Source organism: Bacillus rossius, chromosome 8 (assembly GCF_032445375.1).
Source record: "Bacillus rossius redtenbacheri isolate Brsri chromosome 8, Brsri_v3, whole genome shotgun sequence".
NCBI classification, from domain to species: domain Eukaryota; kingdom Metazoa; phylum Arthropoda; class Insecta; order Phasmatodea; family Bacillidae; genus Bacillus; species Bacillus rossius.
In genome coordinates this window covers 11871240-11890663 of record NC_086336.1, presented here as the reverse complement: position 1 = coordinate 11890663, position 19424 = coordinate 11871240, and the positions used below count along the sequence as shown (strand labels likewise).

Below are 19424 nucleotides of genomic sequence, written 5' to 3'. Positions count from 1 at the left end.
CACAGAAAGTGGTTTAGTAGTGAGCAGCGAGTGAACATGTGGACAAAACAAATTATAATGTTGTGTTAAAAAATATATATATGAATTGAAGTACCGAATGGTCGAGTTTTTTTCTACTCCACGCCGAGTAACATTCGCCGCCTAACTACCTGGCGGAGATAATCTCCGCCCACGGACTTCAACTGCTGCCAACGTAAGCCGCGAAAAGTTCCACCCTGCGGTTCATGGCGAATCCCTCGCGACTCGGATCAGCCTCGGTGGTTCTGTGCTTCCTGAGTGCTTCGCCAACTCGCGAATAATCCCCCCACTCTTTTTCCGCCTGCTGTTGCAAACTGCGCTCGTTTTTAAAGCCCTCGTGTTCCCGACTACTTCCCTGAGGTAACGAAGGACTCGCAGATACACTGCGGCAAATTGTGTTGTACTTTTACAAGGAAAATCCTGGGAAACTCAGTTCCCGACGTTATCACCTGTAAACTGCAAGACAAAGCTTTGTAAGATTACAAAAAGAACCAAGCTCCGCCTTGTAGTCAACTGAGTTTCACAAGGGCTTCCCTCGTAAAAATATAAAAATTATTTCACAGTGTACGCATCTGTGGTCCTTGCCTTTATCTGGCTTAACTTTTAACCTAATAACTTGTTTTGTTATTATTAGTCCTGTGCTCAATGTAAAAGTATTTAATACTCATTTTTGATGAAGGAACAAAACACATACATAGGGACCGGAAAAATTCGCAGATTCAATGACCTCTAGGATAGCTTCCATTATCCTCTTGACATCTCAAGTAAACACGCGTGTTCATTGGGTACTAAATTGTGAGGCGTCTCCACTGGGTAGCTTGTGATTCGACGCTTCTTTGTTCGATAGTCTCTCATTGGCCCAGAGAGCTCCAGTTAAACTGCGAGCCAATAGCAGAACCAGCAGAATTGTACACATGTTTGAATTTCAGCCTATCATGAAATGAATCCGCGAATTATTCCGGTCTCTACTTATACAACACACATGTATTTATAAACAGAAGACACCAGTTTCAGTAATACTAACTTCAAAAATGACATACTTCCATAGAAAATTTCATCCTCTATTTAAGGGACTTAATTTTCAAATATCCTTTCTTAATGCTCACCTACCTTATATAAGGAACTCCTATGCAAAATAGCATGCTTCTAGAACCACTGGTTTACGCTGTTCGTTTACTGTCAGTGTTATAGTTATTGAGTAGACTATCTGAATTACCCGGCGTTGCCCGAGCTAAATCATCCTTGGAGCCCAGGCGTTTGCCAGGTGTTTTTCTTAGCATCGTGACTCTCTACCTCACCATTGTCATGTTGCAAGAACCACGCCGTTGTGAATATCTTGCTTAACCACTTTTAATGATTACTAATATGTATGAATAATTATAATTTCATTCGTTAGACGCAGCCTTTTTTATAAAATACAGGACTTTAAAACTATTTCCAAAAAGCGAACGCTTCACTTCACCCAATGTATTGGGTAATTTTTTTTAAGTAGGTGCACATAAACAAAGCATCTCTCTATACCACTCTCTAATTATATGTCTATACATATTTCGCTACCTCTCTATATTTCAATCTATTTATCTCTATACATCCCTCTATATCTCCTACTATCTCTCTTCTCGATATCTCTTTGTATAAGTCTGTCTATATATCTACAAATATATTTATCTAACCCTCTATTTCATTCTCTATACTTCTATCTCTTTCTCTTTCTCTATCTCCATCTCTCTCTAACTCTCTATCTCTCTCAACCTTTCTTTTATTTAATTAAATTCAATTCTGCCATGCGTGCGCACTCATACACCGAAAACACATGAACTGCCTCTCAAACTATATTAAATATACACATTTGTTGAAACGATTAGCGTGCCACCTATTGCAAAAAGGTTATACTAACTCAGAAACCTTCGCTGGCATACAATTCACCTAAGTTTCATCGCAATCGGATGAATGGTTTAGGAACGTATGAGGGACAAACAAACAAATATTTATCTATATACAGATTGATTATTCATTCCAGCCTAATTAATTTCAACCATGGAAAAGATAAACGACTATTAAAAAATTTGACAAATTTGTTTGTTAAACCCTACTTTATTAATATAAACAGCTAATACTTAAAATCTATTCAGGGAACGGTTTACACATAACTTTAACTATTGTAGGTACTGGTACAACACAAAACATAAATGTTCGGATAAGAATACAAACCCATATTACTGCAAACACTATGTTGTAGTCGCTTTCATGTAAATGTACCAATTTACAAATGTCTGTCAGTTTACATGACTATTTCTGTTTTATTTACAAAAATAAAAAAGAAATTGTGGTGTAAAAATGATACCTAATATCTCAATATTTTCTCAAAAATAATATACACATCACACATGATAATTTTTTTAGTTATTTGCACTCTTTCTCTATAAAAAATATTTCCAATTACAAATTTGGCTATCAGGGTATCAAGCCGTGTCCATAAGTACGCGGGCAAGTTCAGTTGACAATTTACAGCCTACTAATTCCAAATGTTTTCTTGCTGTCTCCAGGGAATGTTATTTTATTCGTAATTAAATTTACTGATATAGACAGTTAATTAATAACTAACTAATGAAAAAAAGAACTACTATTTATTATTATCTAATATTCAGTCAGCTGACTTTCAGCATATGAATGTGGCTGTTCCATCTTCAAAATATTTACCGCTTTGAATAAATATTTTATACGTAAATGGTTCCCAGGTAAAGTATATAAACTTTAAAAATATAAGATTTATTCATTTCTCAATTTTTATGTAGCGGCATGCGACAAGAAATAAATTGCATTAGTAATCAGCGTATTTTCTGTGAAACAAATGTTTTTCAAGTAATTAAAACTCTTCTCTGCTTTTCTTGGGATAAAAATTGTTGTATTTCAAATCATTGAATGATTATTCGTAAAACAAACTTGTTTGAAAATTATATTTAACTATAACTTCTGTGCGTGGATTCGAATGGTTTGAAACAAGTTTTATTTGGAATGAAAACTAGTACATCGGTATAATCGTGTAACTAAAAATACAATATACTCAAAACACATTCTAGAACCTAAGCTTTTGATAGTGTGTTTTAAAATTTAAAATAATTATAATAAATTTGGCTATTAATAAGTAGCTATTATCTATATATATTTATATATATGTTAAAAGCCTCTTTTTATCGGTAATGATTAACAAAAATGCATAGAATTATTTTAAACCCTCTTAAAACACATTACCAATCAATTTTGGCTCTAGTTATGTTTTACTAAAATATTGATAAGTCATTTAAAATTAATGAAACACACGTGTTTGTCAAGTAATATTTATTCAACACAAATCTTTCCGTACTAGCGTTTGCCCAAAATTTGTTGTTTTCTATGTTCTCCATTCAAAGACGTGCAAAGAATGGATTAAATTCCATGTTATCTTCTTGTTATCGATTATCGTTATATTGACTTCCTTTGTTACAGATGTCAACCAGAGTGGCACCATAGACCAGAAGGATTTCGAACTAGCAGTGGACGTAAGTACGATAAATAATAAGAATATTTTGTTTTTAATTTTGCTATTATTCTTAAATTATGTACGGTATGAGTATTGTCTCAACTGTTATTCAGAAGGTTCAACTTTTTATTCTGCTAAATTATAAAAAAAAATTGCACTGAAGTCTTAAGCTAGGCTCTAATTAAAACCTTGCATTTCGACCATTCACTCTTGACACCTGAGTCTTCGGGTAGTATCGACTTCACATGACCCTCAGACTCAGAGGAATGATGGTTCACACCCATTTATAAACATGACTCAGGAATACAGACACAATAACCTATGTAGTCGATAAGGACCCAACATCCATATATAGGTACAGGAGCTATCAAAGAAATGTTTTTATCTGTCACAGGTTACAATGACTTGGGAATATTTGTTTAGCACTGAAGGAAACTTTTTTTATAAAAAATTGTATCTTAAAATTGTCAATAAGATTGTTATCGGGAAAATTAAAATATAATGGATTAAATTGTACGTAAAAACCTAAATTTGTGTATTTTTCTCTGTTGTATTTTTTTTATTTCCAACTTTAGACATCTATGTTCTCATTTAAGGTATTCATTACAGAATGAAGTTTTAGATTCAACTTTCAGAAAACAATTTTTTGACATCTAATCTGTTTAAAACTGGTCCGATATCAATATACTGCTTGTGAATAACTTTTTATTTTTCTAGTTTGCTAATAATCACAGTCCAGAGATACTCATTTAAGATTTTTTTAAATATATTGCCAACACTAAAATTCATCAAATGAAGTTTATGCCAATTTATAAGTGTCATAGTTTGTGGATAAAATTAAGTGAAAATTTTCTGTAAAATTATGAAAGCAAGAGGACAAAAACACAGCCTTGCAATTAATTCTTAACCCTCTGATTATAACATGGTTGGGTGTTAGATGATTTTATTAAGAAAATTAAGTTAAATGGCGAAAAAAAAAATCAAAATATTTTATTTAATTACTAATCACACGTCACCATTTTAAAAACTTTATTTCGATGACTTCAATAATTGTATACTTCCGTCTCTAACTACCTCGTTGCCAGCATTACGTATAACAAAACAAAATAATAGAATATAATCCGTGTAATGGTGCCAAAGCTCTCAGAATAAGTACCAGTGGTATCGATTACCCAACTGCCTCTTGCAAAGCGTCACAACATGTTCGATAACGAACACTGACAGTCTACGTGAAATAGTTTACACTCACTGTTGACAGAACAGTGGCAGAAGGATATGTAGAAAAGCAATAATACTATTGGGAACATTGAAACTGAGACGATTTAAATAACATAGACTGCGAAAAGTTCCATCTGTGCGCATATGCATGGAATTATTTTACAGTAAACTCCCTATTATCCGCGGTGCGGATTATCCGCGCATGCTACGAAAAAATACAGCACATATATAAATCTGTATTTTATTACAAGTGAGCAGTTTTTAACTCTCCTGACGAGTGTATGGTGTGCAGTATACAGTAAAACGCCACAGGCCTTCTCGGAACTCACGCAGTAGGCTGGCATGCGTTGCTATTTTTGTCTCTGTCGCACTTTGTTTCTAGTCGTATGGTTGAGCACTTTTATGTTTACACTAGCTGCCCGACACGGCTTCGCACGGCTATACTAATGGAAAAAAATTAAGCCACATCTCCCATTTACAGTAATGGTAAATAAAATAAAAATTCAGAGAAAATTTATTACAATGCTGTATAATGTACCGGAGAGAAAATGAATAGCACCGATGGTTTCCCGACTCGTGCACGCAACGTACAACTTATGTACCCGTACTTCGCTACGGCAGTCTACAGGCAGATCACTCTTGCGCCGCTCATTATACATGCCCCTCCTTGTGGGTACGCAACTGCCGCGCGATGCCCGTTGTCATGGAGACGCAGAAGACATGAACAATGCAAAATCCTGTTCTCATGCAGACAAAGTACCCACTGTTGCCTGGTTTTAATCACCCATGGGATCTAATTTTCGGAAAATGTCATCCTGCGTAACATAAGGAACATTACTGTGAAGTTTCAAGTCTGTAAAATATACATACTTGAAAAAAAAGGGCAATTTTTGATATTTAAAGTACCCGCAAAATTTCAACGGTGATGAGGACTGCACTAACAATGAAATAGTCGTTAACTTCTAGCACCTGCGGCATTGTCAACATACACTTCGTACGTGTACTGCATGTTGTATCTAACCCCCTCCAACGCATTTGATTCTAAATTGGACTTTTAGTAAGGATCCCTAATGTCATTGATAATATAATATAGCATATAGCCTTCCTCGATAAATGTACTATCCAACACTGAAAGAATTTTTCAAATCGGACCAGTGGTTCCTGAGATTAGCGCGTTCAAACAAACAAACTCTTCAGATTTATAGTAGTACTAGATAATGCCCGGCATGCGTTGCAATGCCTCAATCAATTTTTTTTGTAATTTTTTAAACGTATACTAAGCATCTCTCTTTATCTCTCTAATTCTCTATCTCTCTATGTATATCTCTATAACTCTCTCTATCTTTCTATTTATATCTCTATCTCTCTATATATCTTTCTACATATATATCTCTATATATCTTTCTAGCGGACCCGACAGACATTGTCCTGCCCAAATGTACTTTTTGTGAGATATGGATATGGCGGTAAGTATTTCTACGCTGGACATTTTGTATCTTCTCATTATACATACCCCTCCTCTTGGGCACGCCACTGCCGTTACCAAAAACCTTTCCCATGGTTACGCAGAAGGCAACAACAATGCAAAAGCCCGTTCCCATGTAGACTAATTATCAACAATGCTTAGTTTTTTTTGCTTTTAAAGGGTGTTTTTTTTTTTAGTTTTTTCTTAACTCAGAATCGAGATAAAATATCAAATTGTGAATCTAAACCATCCTCGAATCCCCGTGAACTCACACAAAAAATTTCATTAAAATCGGTCCAGCCGTCTAGGAGGAGTTCAGTGACATACACACGCACACAAGAAATATATATATAAAGACTAGCTGACCCGGCCACGCGTTGCTGTGGCTAAAGTTTTTGTTATATTACTTTATAGTAAACAATCTAAGAGAAACAATAAGAGAATGTGTAATATGGTGATCTCCTTATTTGACTTTCTACTACTATAACCCTTTAGTACAATGAAATTATTTACGAACAAAGACGAAAATGTTGATGTTGGTATACAAATTCACTGGATTGAGATTTGAAGGGGAAGTACGTTGAACACAATTAATTAAAATGTTCTTACACTTGATATTAAGCAGAAATCAATAGGTACAAAATAAAAATTTATCAGATTTAATATTTCCATTTAATTTTATAACAAATATAAGTATATTACAGTATAATACAGTAAATAACATGTGACGCTTAAACTCATGAATGAGGTAGGCAAGGCAGACAGTCTTAAACTTTTAAACATTAATATCTATTTTTTTGAATTATAAATACTTTCAATTTCAATTTAATTTAACACCAATCGGTGCACAATGTTTTAGGTTAACCTGTCTTTAGCTAACACAAATAGATTCGACGGTTTCCCAACACGTGAACACGCAACATATAGTTGCCCATGAGAAAAACATGGATTTTCCAAATCTAAACCACAAATGGACATTGTTTGACCTTGAGATTTATTTATAGACATGGCGAAAGCTAAACGAATTGGAAACTGTAGCCTTTTGAAGGGTATGGTAGAATCTGATGGTATCATCGGAATACGTGGCAGCAGGACCACTTTTCCTTTAAACTTCCCAGCCAAAATGGTTGCTTCAAGAATGTTTCCGGTGATCTTTTTGATGACCAAACGCGTACCGTTACATAATTGAGGTGGATTCAAATTACGGAGGAGAATAATAGGGGAACCAATCTTTAATCGAAGATTATGTGGTGGCATTCCAGGGATATCTAATGAATTTAAAAATTCAATCGGAAAATTTACACTTTCATTTTCATCAACAACAGTATCGATTGATTTAAAAGACATCAGATCGCCTGGTAACAACTGTTGTATCTGGAAGTTAATTTCGTCAACATCAACGTTTTTGGCTGCCAAAATCGCCCGTTGACTAAGCCATTCATGATTCAAATAATTATTCTGTATATCCGGGAAAATACTCTGAATCAATTCATTTTTATCCTGAACAACAGTGCAAAAATTGTCTGGTAGTTTAATGCATTGCGTATTTGGTTGCAGTTCTATTTTACCGTTCCCAATATCTAGTAGTTGTTCGGAAAATATTTGTGCTGATGGATCATTTTGCAATTGTACTCGCATATTTATGGTCAATCGAATTGTTTCAACACTTCGCCATAAGAATGATTGTTTCAAACATGCATTAATCTCATCCGCGAAAGTAGAGCGAGGTATAACCGGTAAGGTCTGCCGGAAGTCACCAGACAAAAGTAAGATAGCACCACCGAAAAGTTTATTATTGCTGTTTAAATCTTGCATAGTTCTGTTTAATGCTTCAAGTGAATATTTGTGTGCCATAGTGCACTCATCCCAAATTATTATAGAACTCTTCCGCAACACTGCAGCTATTCCACTATTCTTTTTGATGTTATACATTGCATCTGGTTTATTATGAACGTCCAATGGCAGCTTGAATGTTGAATGTGCTGTTCGCCCACCATCCAGTAAAGTAGCCGCAATGCCTGACGATGCTACTGCTAATGCGATTTTTTGTTGCGACCGTATTTTGGCAAGAATCAACGATATTAAAAATGTCTTACCGGTTCCACCGAGTGCATCCAAGAAAAAAAAACCGCCTTGTTCAGCAGCAACAGCCAGCATAATCCGATCATAAATAATTTTTTGTTCTGCTGTCAGTAATGGTTCACTGTTCATGATAATTGTTGCTAAACTTCCATGGTCATATTGATTTTCTCGTTGTAAATCGGTATTGACTAAGTCGGTGGCTGGACGATTAGGTGATGGCATACCATAATGATTAAGTGGTAAATTTGAAATAAGAACACATAAATCCTCGATCAAGACCAATGCTTCATTGTACATCTCTGGTGTATAATCTATGTTTTGGCATTGATTTGTTTGTCTAATTCGGTGCAAGATGTCTTCTGTCATACAATTTTTATATTTTTCCCACAAAGTTTGTGCTTGCGAGGGATAACATGTCGTCAAAATAATTGCAAACAACTGACGAATGTTATTCGGTGTTGATGTCAACGCAGCATCAGCAAGCGTTAAGTCCCAATGGTTATCGTCTTCTAGCAATTGCAGTTCACGACATGCATCCTGGTATGTATTGAATACTTGACCATTAACTGTTCGTAAAAATTCAAAAGACGTTGGTCCGGGAACATTCACCAATAACAAACGTAAATAGAAGCACTCACGTTGCTTTGGATGTACCGTGTAAAGTCTCCCCAATGTCATAGCTTTGAATATGCCTGTAATGGAAGGATGTGGTTTTCCTTGTTTCCGTGGCTCCCATTTTTTACTGGATTTGTTCCATGTGAAATAACGTGGAACATCACCATACACCAATGTCTTCGCGAATTGACCAAAAACATCAGGTTTTTGACACAATGTAAAAAATTCAGTTAGAGTCGTTTTCGGAGCTTCGAACGCTCTTTGGAGAACATTTTCTTCAGTGAAGTATACACGTTGACCGTTTTCAAGATGTATTGTCAGATGTTGGACAGCAGGATCTCTTTCGTGGATGGGAAAGCTGAGAATATGCCAAATAGCTTCATTGCTGCTAATGTATCTGCCCATTTGGTATCGTGCTATTTCGTCATTTTTATTTATGTTTTGTACTTCAAATATGGCCAAATCACTGCCTTTGTTTACATATTTACAAATATACTTAATTGATTTAACAGAACTGCAAAGCTCAACATTGATATGAGCTTTGTAAGTTTTTGAAAGTAGTGGTGAGTATGGTACCACCCACTGATTATCAAACTCAACTTGATTTGGAAAGTTCGGCAGTCGCATTGTAAATGTGTGGCCACCATTCTCAGTACTTCTGCGGCGATACATTGGATAACCATCAATATCCGTGATCGTGTCATTCGTATGCGGCTTTGGGAAGTTTTTTTTACATTTTCCATTTTCCATGCACGGTGACGTCATGTTGAAAGCACCGCATGGCCCATGGATCATGTGTTTGGTGACAATATCAAATAATTCTTGATCAATTAATGGGTCTGGAATTTCGGCTGAAATTATTTGATCGATTTCTTCAGGACGGATTCTATCTTTAAGCCAAACCAAAATGTGGGCATGAGGCAAACCTCGCTTTTGCCACTCTATCGTATACAGCCAACAACGTGTGATACCAAAAATTGAATATTTAACAATAAAATCAATTAAGGATTTCAATTTTTGTTTAAACACACGTGCAGTTAAATCATGACGATGAATGGCTTGTTGTCCTGGCAATAGTAAAGTTTGTATCTCTTCCCAATTCGGATTACATGTGAATGTAATAAATAAATCCGGTCGGCCGTAATGACGTACGTAAGTCATCGCATCTTGTATGTATTCCTGCATGTTCCGTGGACTGCCGATGTAGCTTGAAGGTAAAATGAAAGCATTACCGATGTCATTGGGATTTAAATTTCCATCGATGTTTCCAGCAACAGCATCTCGTAAGTGAATATATTCTTCCGATCGTAGTTTTGCCTGGTTGAATCGAAGGAATCGCAAGCGTTCGCTTTCGACCTTAGCATACATATCAACAATGTATTGATGGAACAGCTGACGATATCGAAGGATATAATTGTCTTGATGTTGTCTAACCATTATTCGGTGTGCGTAGTAGTTCATTGAGCTAACTTGATTATTTCTGTAATCACCTAAAAAAATAAAAAATAAAATGCAATACGAAATTAAAATCTATACATACAGTAAGAAAGTAAATAGATAATTGTCAAACTTACCGGTATTTGGATCATACTGTTTGATATTAAAGTGATATTCATCTTGTCCTTGCCAAAATATCAATGGATATTGTAGTGCGTCATATGAACGGTGTAGATCCGAAATCGTACTGACAGTGTTGTCTCGCCGTGTAATTTTTATAGATCTTTTGTCAACTGGATCACCAACCATGATAACAGCAACCTCATCAACAGTTGGAGCGTTGAATCTACCAGCATGTTCACCTAATGGTACTTTGTCGGCTTTTATGACGATTTGATAATTGTCATTTTGCAGTCGTGGCAAAACTCTTTTGATCAATTGAATTAGTTGATTGTGATCTTCTAAAAAATTTTCCAATAATATCACAATTGCTCTTTCCTCTGCTTGTTCAATAAAATTATACAGGCACCGAGTCGTCACGCGCTCTTCACAATCGCCCATAAAATAAATTTGAAGAAATTTCGGATTGTTATCAGGCATTGGCATCAGTGATCCGATTTTATGGTACACCTGGCCTTGAATTTTGAATGTAGTTTCAAAATTACGTCGATCGGATGCACGATCGCAAATTTTAGTTGCCCCAAATGACGTCATTTGGAAGCAAGAATTAAATTTGCGTATCTTACGCAAAAATAATTTGGAATCATCTGAATTGCCAGTAAGAAGGGATAATAAAGGCTCCGGCGGAGCGGGTAGAGGTGACAGCACAACTTTTCCTGATGCGCAGCACATGCCGGCTGCTTCATTCCGAAATTTCAATGCCTGACAATATTGACATACTTTATCCATTCCACCGATAGCAATTTTTGAATGCGCTGAGTAGTTAATATCTGGTGCATATTCAAAGGCAAGCCGAACGAATGATGCACGTGTTAATGAGCGGCTGATCCGTTGCCTTTGTCGATCTAGTACTCGTAATGTAGCTATGTTTCGTTTTCGTGCCGCTCTTGTTCTCGTAATATTCTGTTGCAGACGTTCGTCACGCTGTTCTTGAGATTCTTGTGCACGACTTTCTGCAGTCCTGATTCTTTGAGCTGCATTTCTTGTTTCGATTTGTTCTGGTAATTGCTGAGCTCTTTCAACACGTTTGCGTCGTGACCCTTTGCTGCTCGCGTTGTTGAGGTTAGATGTTTTCGGTGGCATTTGACTGAAAATAATAATTTAAACGTTTAAATATTAGAAAGAGGAACTGAAAAACATGTTATCATAGCACATTGAAATAATAAGTGCAAAATAATTTTCAATGGAGGTTAAATAAAAATAATATAAAAATTTTTGTACAATTATTGAAAAAGTGTGGGGAGCTTTGTGCCATTTTCTCATTGATATATTAATTAACTTTTATAAAACTATGTGATATTACTTACATGTATAAATTGAAATTATTGTTCCTGTGCTCCTACTGTGGCTATGTCTCGTTCTCCTGCTGCTCTTGTTCTTATGATATTCTCTTGAAGACGTTCGTTACACTGTTCTTGAGATTCTTGTGCATGACCTTCTGCTGTCCTGATTCTTTGAGCTGGATTTCTTGATTCAATTTGTTCTGCCAACTGATGGGCTCTTTTAATACGTTTGCGTCATGCCTCTCTGGTGCTCGCGTTGTTGAGGTTAGATTTTTTCCATGGCATTTGACTGAAAATAATAAATTAATCGTTTAAATATTTGAAAAAAAAAATTGAAAATCATTCTAATTAACTTTTATAATTATGTGATAATACTGACATGTACATATTTAAATTATAGAGTTTAAATAATAATTTCAATAAGAATTGAAATACTAATTTAATCGTTTAAATATAAGAAAAAAAATCTGAAAAACTTGTTATCATAGCACATTGAAATAATAAGTGCTAAATATTTTTTAATAGAGGTTAAATAAAAACAATAAAAAAAAATTTGTACAACTATTGAAAAAGTGTAGGACATTGTGTATCATTTTTGCATTGACATTTTAATTAAATTTTATAATTATGTGATAATACTTACATACATATAACTGATGGGCTCTTTTAATACGTTTGCGTCGTGCCTCTCTGGTGCTCGCGTTGTTGAGGTTAGATTTTTTCCATGGCATTTGACTGAAAATAATAAATTTATCGTTTAATTATTTGCAAAAAAAAAATTGAAAATCATTCTAATTAACTTTTATAATTATGTGATAATACTGACATGTACATATTTAAATTATAGAGTTTAAATAATAATTTCAATAAGAATTGAAATACTAATTTAATCGTTTAAATATAAGAAAAAAAATCTGAAAAACTTGTTATTATAGCACATTGAAATAATAAGTGCTAAATATTTTTTAATAGAGGTTAAATAAAAACAATAAAAAAAATATTTGTACAACTATTGAAAAAGTGTAGGACATTGTGTATCATTTTTGCATTAACATTTTAATTAAATTTTATAATTATGTGATAATACTTACATACATATAACTGATGGGCTCTTTTAATACGTTTGCGTCGTGCCTCTCTGGTGCTCGCGTTGTTGAGGTTAAATTTTTTCCATGGCATTTGACTGAAAATAATAAATTTATCGTTTAAATATTTGCAAAAAAAATTGAAAATCATTCTAATTAACTTTTATAATTATGTGATAATACTGACATGTACATATTTAAATTATAGAGTTTAAATAATAATTTCAATAAGAATTGAAATACTAATTTAATCGTTTAAATATAAGAAAAAAAATCTGAAAAACTTGTTATCATAGCACATTGAAATAATAAGTGCTAAATATTTTTTAATAGAGGTTAAATAAAAACAATAAAAAAAATATTTGTACAACTATTGAAAAAGTGTAGGAAATTGTGTATCATTTTTGCATTGACATTTTAATTAAATTTTATAATTATGTGATAATACTTACATACATATATTCAAATTAAATTATAAAGTTTTGATCAATGAAGCACAAATAAGTAAAAAACAGGATTAATTTCACTGTATTATCTTCATTATAATATGAATTCAATTTACACTTCAGTCTAGGTAACATGCTAACACCAAAAATTTAAAAAGTAGCTTATATGACACGTTCGTAGATTTACCATAGCAGCGCAATCTATTGATTACTTACTCAACCCAGTCGAAAGGTATCGACATCTGTTAGAATCATTTGGAGTTAACAGATAAGAATTGAAATACTAATTTAATCGTTTAAATATAAGAAAAAAAATCTGAAAAACTTGTTATCATAGCACATTGAAATAATAAGTGCTAAATATTTTTATAGAGGTTAAATAAAAACAATAAAAAAAATATTTGTACAACTATTGAAAAAGTGTAGGACATTGTGTATCATTTTTGCATTAACATTTTAATTAAATTTTATAATTATGTGATAATACTTACATACATATAACTGATGGGCTCTTTTAATACGTTTGCGTCGTGCCTCTCTGTAGCTCGCGTTGTTGAGGTTAGATTTTTTCCATGGCATTTGACTGAAAATAATAAATTTATCGTTTAATTATTTGCAAAAAAAAAATTGAAAATCATTCTAATTAACTTTTATAATTATGTGATAATACTGACATGTACATATTTAAATTATAGAGTTTAAATAATAATTTCAATAAGAATTGAAATACTAATTTAATCGTTTAAATATAAGAAAAAAAATCTGAAAAACTTGTTATCATAGTACATTGAAATAATAAGTGCTAAATATTTTTTAATAGAGGTTAAATAAAAACAATAAAAAAAATATTTGTACAACTATTGAAAAAGTGTAGGAAATTGTGTATCATTTTTGCATTGACATTTTAATTAAATTTTATAATTATGTGATAATACTTACATACATATATTCAAATTAAATTATAAAGTTTTGATCAATGAAGCACAAATAAGTAAAAAACAGGATTAATTTCACTGTATTATCTTCATTATAATATGAATTCAATTTACACTTCAGTCTAGGTAACATGCTAACACCAAAAATTTAAAAAGAAGCTTATATGACACTTTCGTAGATTTACCATAGCAGCGCAATCTATTGATTACTTACTCAACCCAGTCGAAAGGTATCGACATCTGTTAGAATCATTTGGAGTTAACAGATAAGAATTGAAATACTAATTTAATCGTTTAAATATAAGAAAAAAAATCTGAAAAACTTGTTATCATAGCACATTGAAATAATAAGTGCTAAATATTTTTTATAGAGGTTAAATAAAAACAATAAAAAAAATATTTGTACAACTATTGAAAAAGTGTAGGAAATTGTGTATCATTTTTGCATTGACATTTTAATTAAATTTTATAATTATGTGATAATACTTACATACATATAACTGATGGGCTCTTTTAATACGTTTGCGTCGTGCCTCTCTGGTGCTCGCGTTGTTGGGGTTAGATTTTTTCCATGGCATTTGACTGAAAATAATAAATTAATCGTTTAAATATTTGAAAAAAAAAATTGAAAATCATTCTAATTAACTTTTATAATTATGTGATAATACTGACATGTACATATTTAAATTATAGAGTTTAAATAATAATTTCAATAAGAATTGAAATACTAATTTAATCGTTTAAATATAAGAAAAAAAATCTGAAAAACTTGTTATCATAGCACATTAAAATAATAAGTGCTAAATATTTTTTAATAGAGGTTACATAAAAACAATAAAATAAATATTTGTACAACTATTGAAAAAGTGTAGGAAATTGTGTATCATTTTTGCATTGACATTTTAATTAAATTTTATAATTATGTGATAATACTTACATACATATATTCAAATTAAATTATAAAGTTTTGATCAATGAAGCACAAATAAGTAAAAAACAGGAATAATTTCACTGTATTATCTTTATTATAATATGAATTCAATTTACACTTCAGTCTAGGTAACATGCTAACACCAAAAATTTAAAAAGTAGCTTATATGACACGTTCGTAGATTTACCATAGGAGCGCCATCTATTGATTACTTACTCAACCCAGTCGAAAGGTATCGACATCTGTTAGAATCATTTGGAGTTAACAGATAATTGTGACTGTCAAATAATAACACACAAATAAATCGCAATAAATTAAAATTGCGACTATAATTTGAGATTTAAACTATCCTATCTCTCAAGTTGGATCGAACTGCACATGGTGTGCGAATTTTATTATAATCGGTTAAGTGGTTTAGGAGTCCATTGAGGACAAACATTGTGACACGAGATTTATATATATTAAGATAGGATAGTTCCTCCGGAAACTGGGTCCTGGGTGAGGTGCGAGGTGCCGGGTCAATGACCGATTGCTCTGACGTCACGGCGGCCATCTTGAATGAGCGTGTCGGGACACAGCGTAACGGGACAAGTAGTACATTGACCTTTGACCCTCAAAATCCGCCAAAATTGGGCAAAATTTGCCCAAAAATCCTAAAAAATCGCCAAAATTTACATTTCTTAGGAAAAAAATTCCGCCAAAAAATCTCAAAAAATTCCACAATTCAAAAATTAGGATTTCGAAAATCCTCAAAAGTCGTTTTGCCCTAGAAAGAACCCAAATTCCTAAAAACGGCTTAAGCATCCATGTCTACAGCCTCCGGTAAGCCATTTATAGGAATAAGGATACCATGACCGCCATCTTGGATGATGACGTCACCGTTGCAATTTTCGTTACGATCACCATCTTTAAAATCTTTATTTATAATCCGATTTTAATAAAAAAATTTAAAATTTATAAAAAAATTCATTTAATAAAATTTTAATGAAAAATATTTAAAAAACAAGCATTTACGACACGGAGTTCGGAGTCCTCGGTTCGAACACGGCGAAGGCAAAAAAATTAAAAATGGCGACCGATCCAACCCTCACAGTGGCTGCTGGCATACTGACTCCCATCACTATTTTCAAAGCATATATATCGCCAGTGAGCATGACGTCATGTCCGCCATCTTGAAAATCCGTAATTTTAATGCTAGAGACTCGGGAAAAAATTTAAAAATCATTAAAAAAATTAATCAACCTAATTAAATAATAAAAAAAACCTTAAAACCACCGTTGCAATTTTCGTGACGGCTGCCATCTTGAAATCACCCACTGGAGGTCACCATCTTGTTTTCGTCCGCTAGAGTGTGCTGATACCATGTTAGTATAATTATCTGGTCACCACACCTTTGACCTTGAAATTTGACCTTGACCTCTAATTTGACCCTCAAAAATTGTCAAAATTTGTCAAAATTGGGCAAAAATTGCCCAAAATTCCTCAAAAATCGCCAAAATTTCCATTTCTGTGCAAAAAAATCCCGCCAAAAAATCTCAAAAAATTCCACAAATTAAAAATTTCTCTTTTCGAGGGAAAAATTTCCCGTTTCGAGGGAAAATTTCCCGTTTTATTACTTAAAAATACCAGCAGCTAGAAATTTCCATATGTAGGCTTAAGCATCCATGTCTACAGCCTACGATAAGCCTCTGACGTCATCATGGATAAAGACGTCACCGTTGCAATTTTCTTTACGGTCGCCATCTTTAACTTTTTTATTTATTATCCAATTTTAATGAAAAAATTTTTAAAATTTATAAAAAAATTCAATTAATAAATTTTAATGAAAAATATTTAAAATTTGTACTTTTACGACACGGAGTTCGGAGTCTTCGGTTCGAACCCGGTGAGGGCAAAAATATAAAAATGGCAACCGATCCTTCCCCCGTGGTGGCTGCTGACAGACTGACTCCCACCACTTTTTTTCAAAGCATATATATCGCCAGTGAGCATGATGTCATGTCCGCCATCTTGAAAATCCGTAATTTTAATGCTAGAGATTCGGGAAAATATTTAAAAATCATTAAAAAAAATTAATCAACCTAATTAAATAATAAAAAAATCCTTAAAACCACCGTTGCACTTTTCGTGACGGCCACCATCTTGAAAATCCGTAATTTTAATGCTAGAAAATCGGGAAAAATTCTAAAAGTCACCGAAAAAATCACTTATATAAGTAATGATTGATTCGAGACTTGGTTCGATCCCTGGGCGATACAAATAATCTTAATTTTTATGTAAAAATACCTAAAAAATGACAGGTTTGAGAAAATAAAAACACCGCAAGTTCTTTTACAAACATAATATTTATTACATAATTTATATTTTACTACAGGATCACCTGCGAAGGTTAGCAATCTTACAAACATTTAGGTCCGCATAGGAGTGAAATGACTAATTCTTAGCTCCAATCGGTTTATACAAGACAGAGTCCAACCAGATCCTTTACAGACATAGTCCTCCTCTTCTTGACAGAGTTTCTGGATACCTTGTTTAACAGTTTGCTTGACATCGTTAGAACTGTAAATTACTGCAGCCGATGTCTTGAATGCACACTTCTTCACTTTGTCATCGAACGGATAAGGCTTTCCATATAGGTATACAGTCCAACCAGAAGTTATATTTCAAAGGTCCGTTTGTTGCTACGTCATCAGTAAGCTGATTGATTATGTTCTGTCTGATATCATCAAGAAAATTACAAATGTCCATCGACTCACTTAACGTACTTGGATAATAGTAGTCTTTCAATGTTCCACTAAATGCAGACTGCGCCAAGTAGAAGCCATTATCGTTCACTTGTAATGCTCCGATCACAGTCTTAGGTATATTTTCATGTTCAGATGCCACAGTAATCGGTTGCTGCACATCGGTTTTTTTACTTGTACGCTCACGAGTCACCAATCTAAACTCAGGAGTCGTAATTGCTGCAGGTAGTTCAGCAGTAGGCGCACGGACTTCACCTTTACAGTTTATCGCATGTCGGCGCAAATTATCAATTCGAGTAAACCAGTTATGACACTCGTCACAGCGAAACTTCATGCGAGAAGGATTCTTCGTACATTTACTCCTCTCATGTCTCCGTACATCATGTGCAAATGCAAACGTCATGTCGCAGTAGCCACAAGTATGCCTAGTTGAAGACAAACCCGAACCAGATGTCGCTGTTACTGCAACTGTACCATTTCCAGGCATACTCTTATGCACATCAATGCATCGTTGTTGTATAGAAACCTTTACTTTCTGCCGCACTGCAGGACCTTTACATGTCTCCAAGTGATGCTTCAAATTAGCATTTCTTGTAAATTGCTTGCGACACTTAATACAACCAAACATTTTACGATAAGGGTTCTTGGCACATTCTCTCTTCTCGTGTCGACGAGCATTACTGACGTTTGAGAAAATCTCGTCACAGTAACGACATCGATGTTCGTTAGTTGTTGACGATTCGCCATCCATTGAAGTCTCCATCGAGGGCGAAACAGCGTTCGTCGAGGGTTCCTGTACAGCCAGCACTACCGGCATTAAAGTCTCTTCTTTTGGTGGTATCACGTCTGTTGAAATCTCCTCCAATGTTGACGTCGTCGTTGCCAACGGGATCTGCTCCTTCTCCGTCGTAGCTGTCGTCAAGGTTCCCGTAGTCGATGGTACTACCTCCATCGAGTTCGATGTTAAAGTCGGTAAAGATGCCATCGAGTTCGCAAGAACAGGTAATTACGCAACTTATGCACCAGAAGAAACAAACTAGGTGATCCTTACACCGCCGTCGCCAGTAACAAACTGAGCGTCCTGCTGTCTAGGACTCGCTTATATACATGCACCGTATGGAATAATACGCTAGTCAAATCAAGAACCATCTACAATAATACTAGAGTCAAAACAACATTAAAAATAGAAGCACCGACAACGAAAAGGCAGCACATTTGGAAGCACCGATACGAAAAGGCAGCACATTTGGAAGCACCGACAACTAAAAGGCAGCACATTTGGAAACAACGACAACGAAAAGGCAGCACATTTGGAAGCACCGACAACGAAAAGGCAGCACATTTGGAAGCACCGATACGAAAAGGCAGCACATTTGGAAGCACCGACAACGAAAAGGCAGCACACTTGGAAGCACCGACAACGAAAAGGCAGCACATTTGGAAGCACCGACAACGAAAAGGCAGC

General features: G+C 34.2%; 1 protein-coding gene across 1 annotated transcript in view; it reads left to right on the top strand.

Annotated features, from left to right (window-relative positions):
- Positions 1–19424, top strand: part of LOC134535519 (calexcitin-1) — a 251399-nt gene that overhangs the window by 189232 nt on the left and 42743 nt on the right. Inside the window, exon 3 of the mRNA XM_063374662.1 lies at positions 3505–3557. Within this exon, the coding sequence (XP_063230732.1) occupies positions 3505–3557 (53 nt within the window). The remainder of the gene's footprint in view (positions 1–3504; positions 3558–19424) is intronic.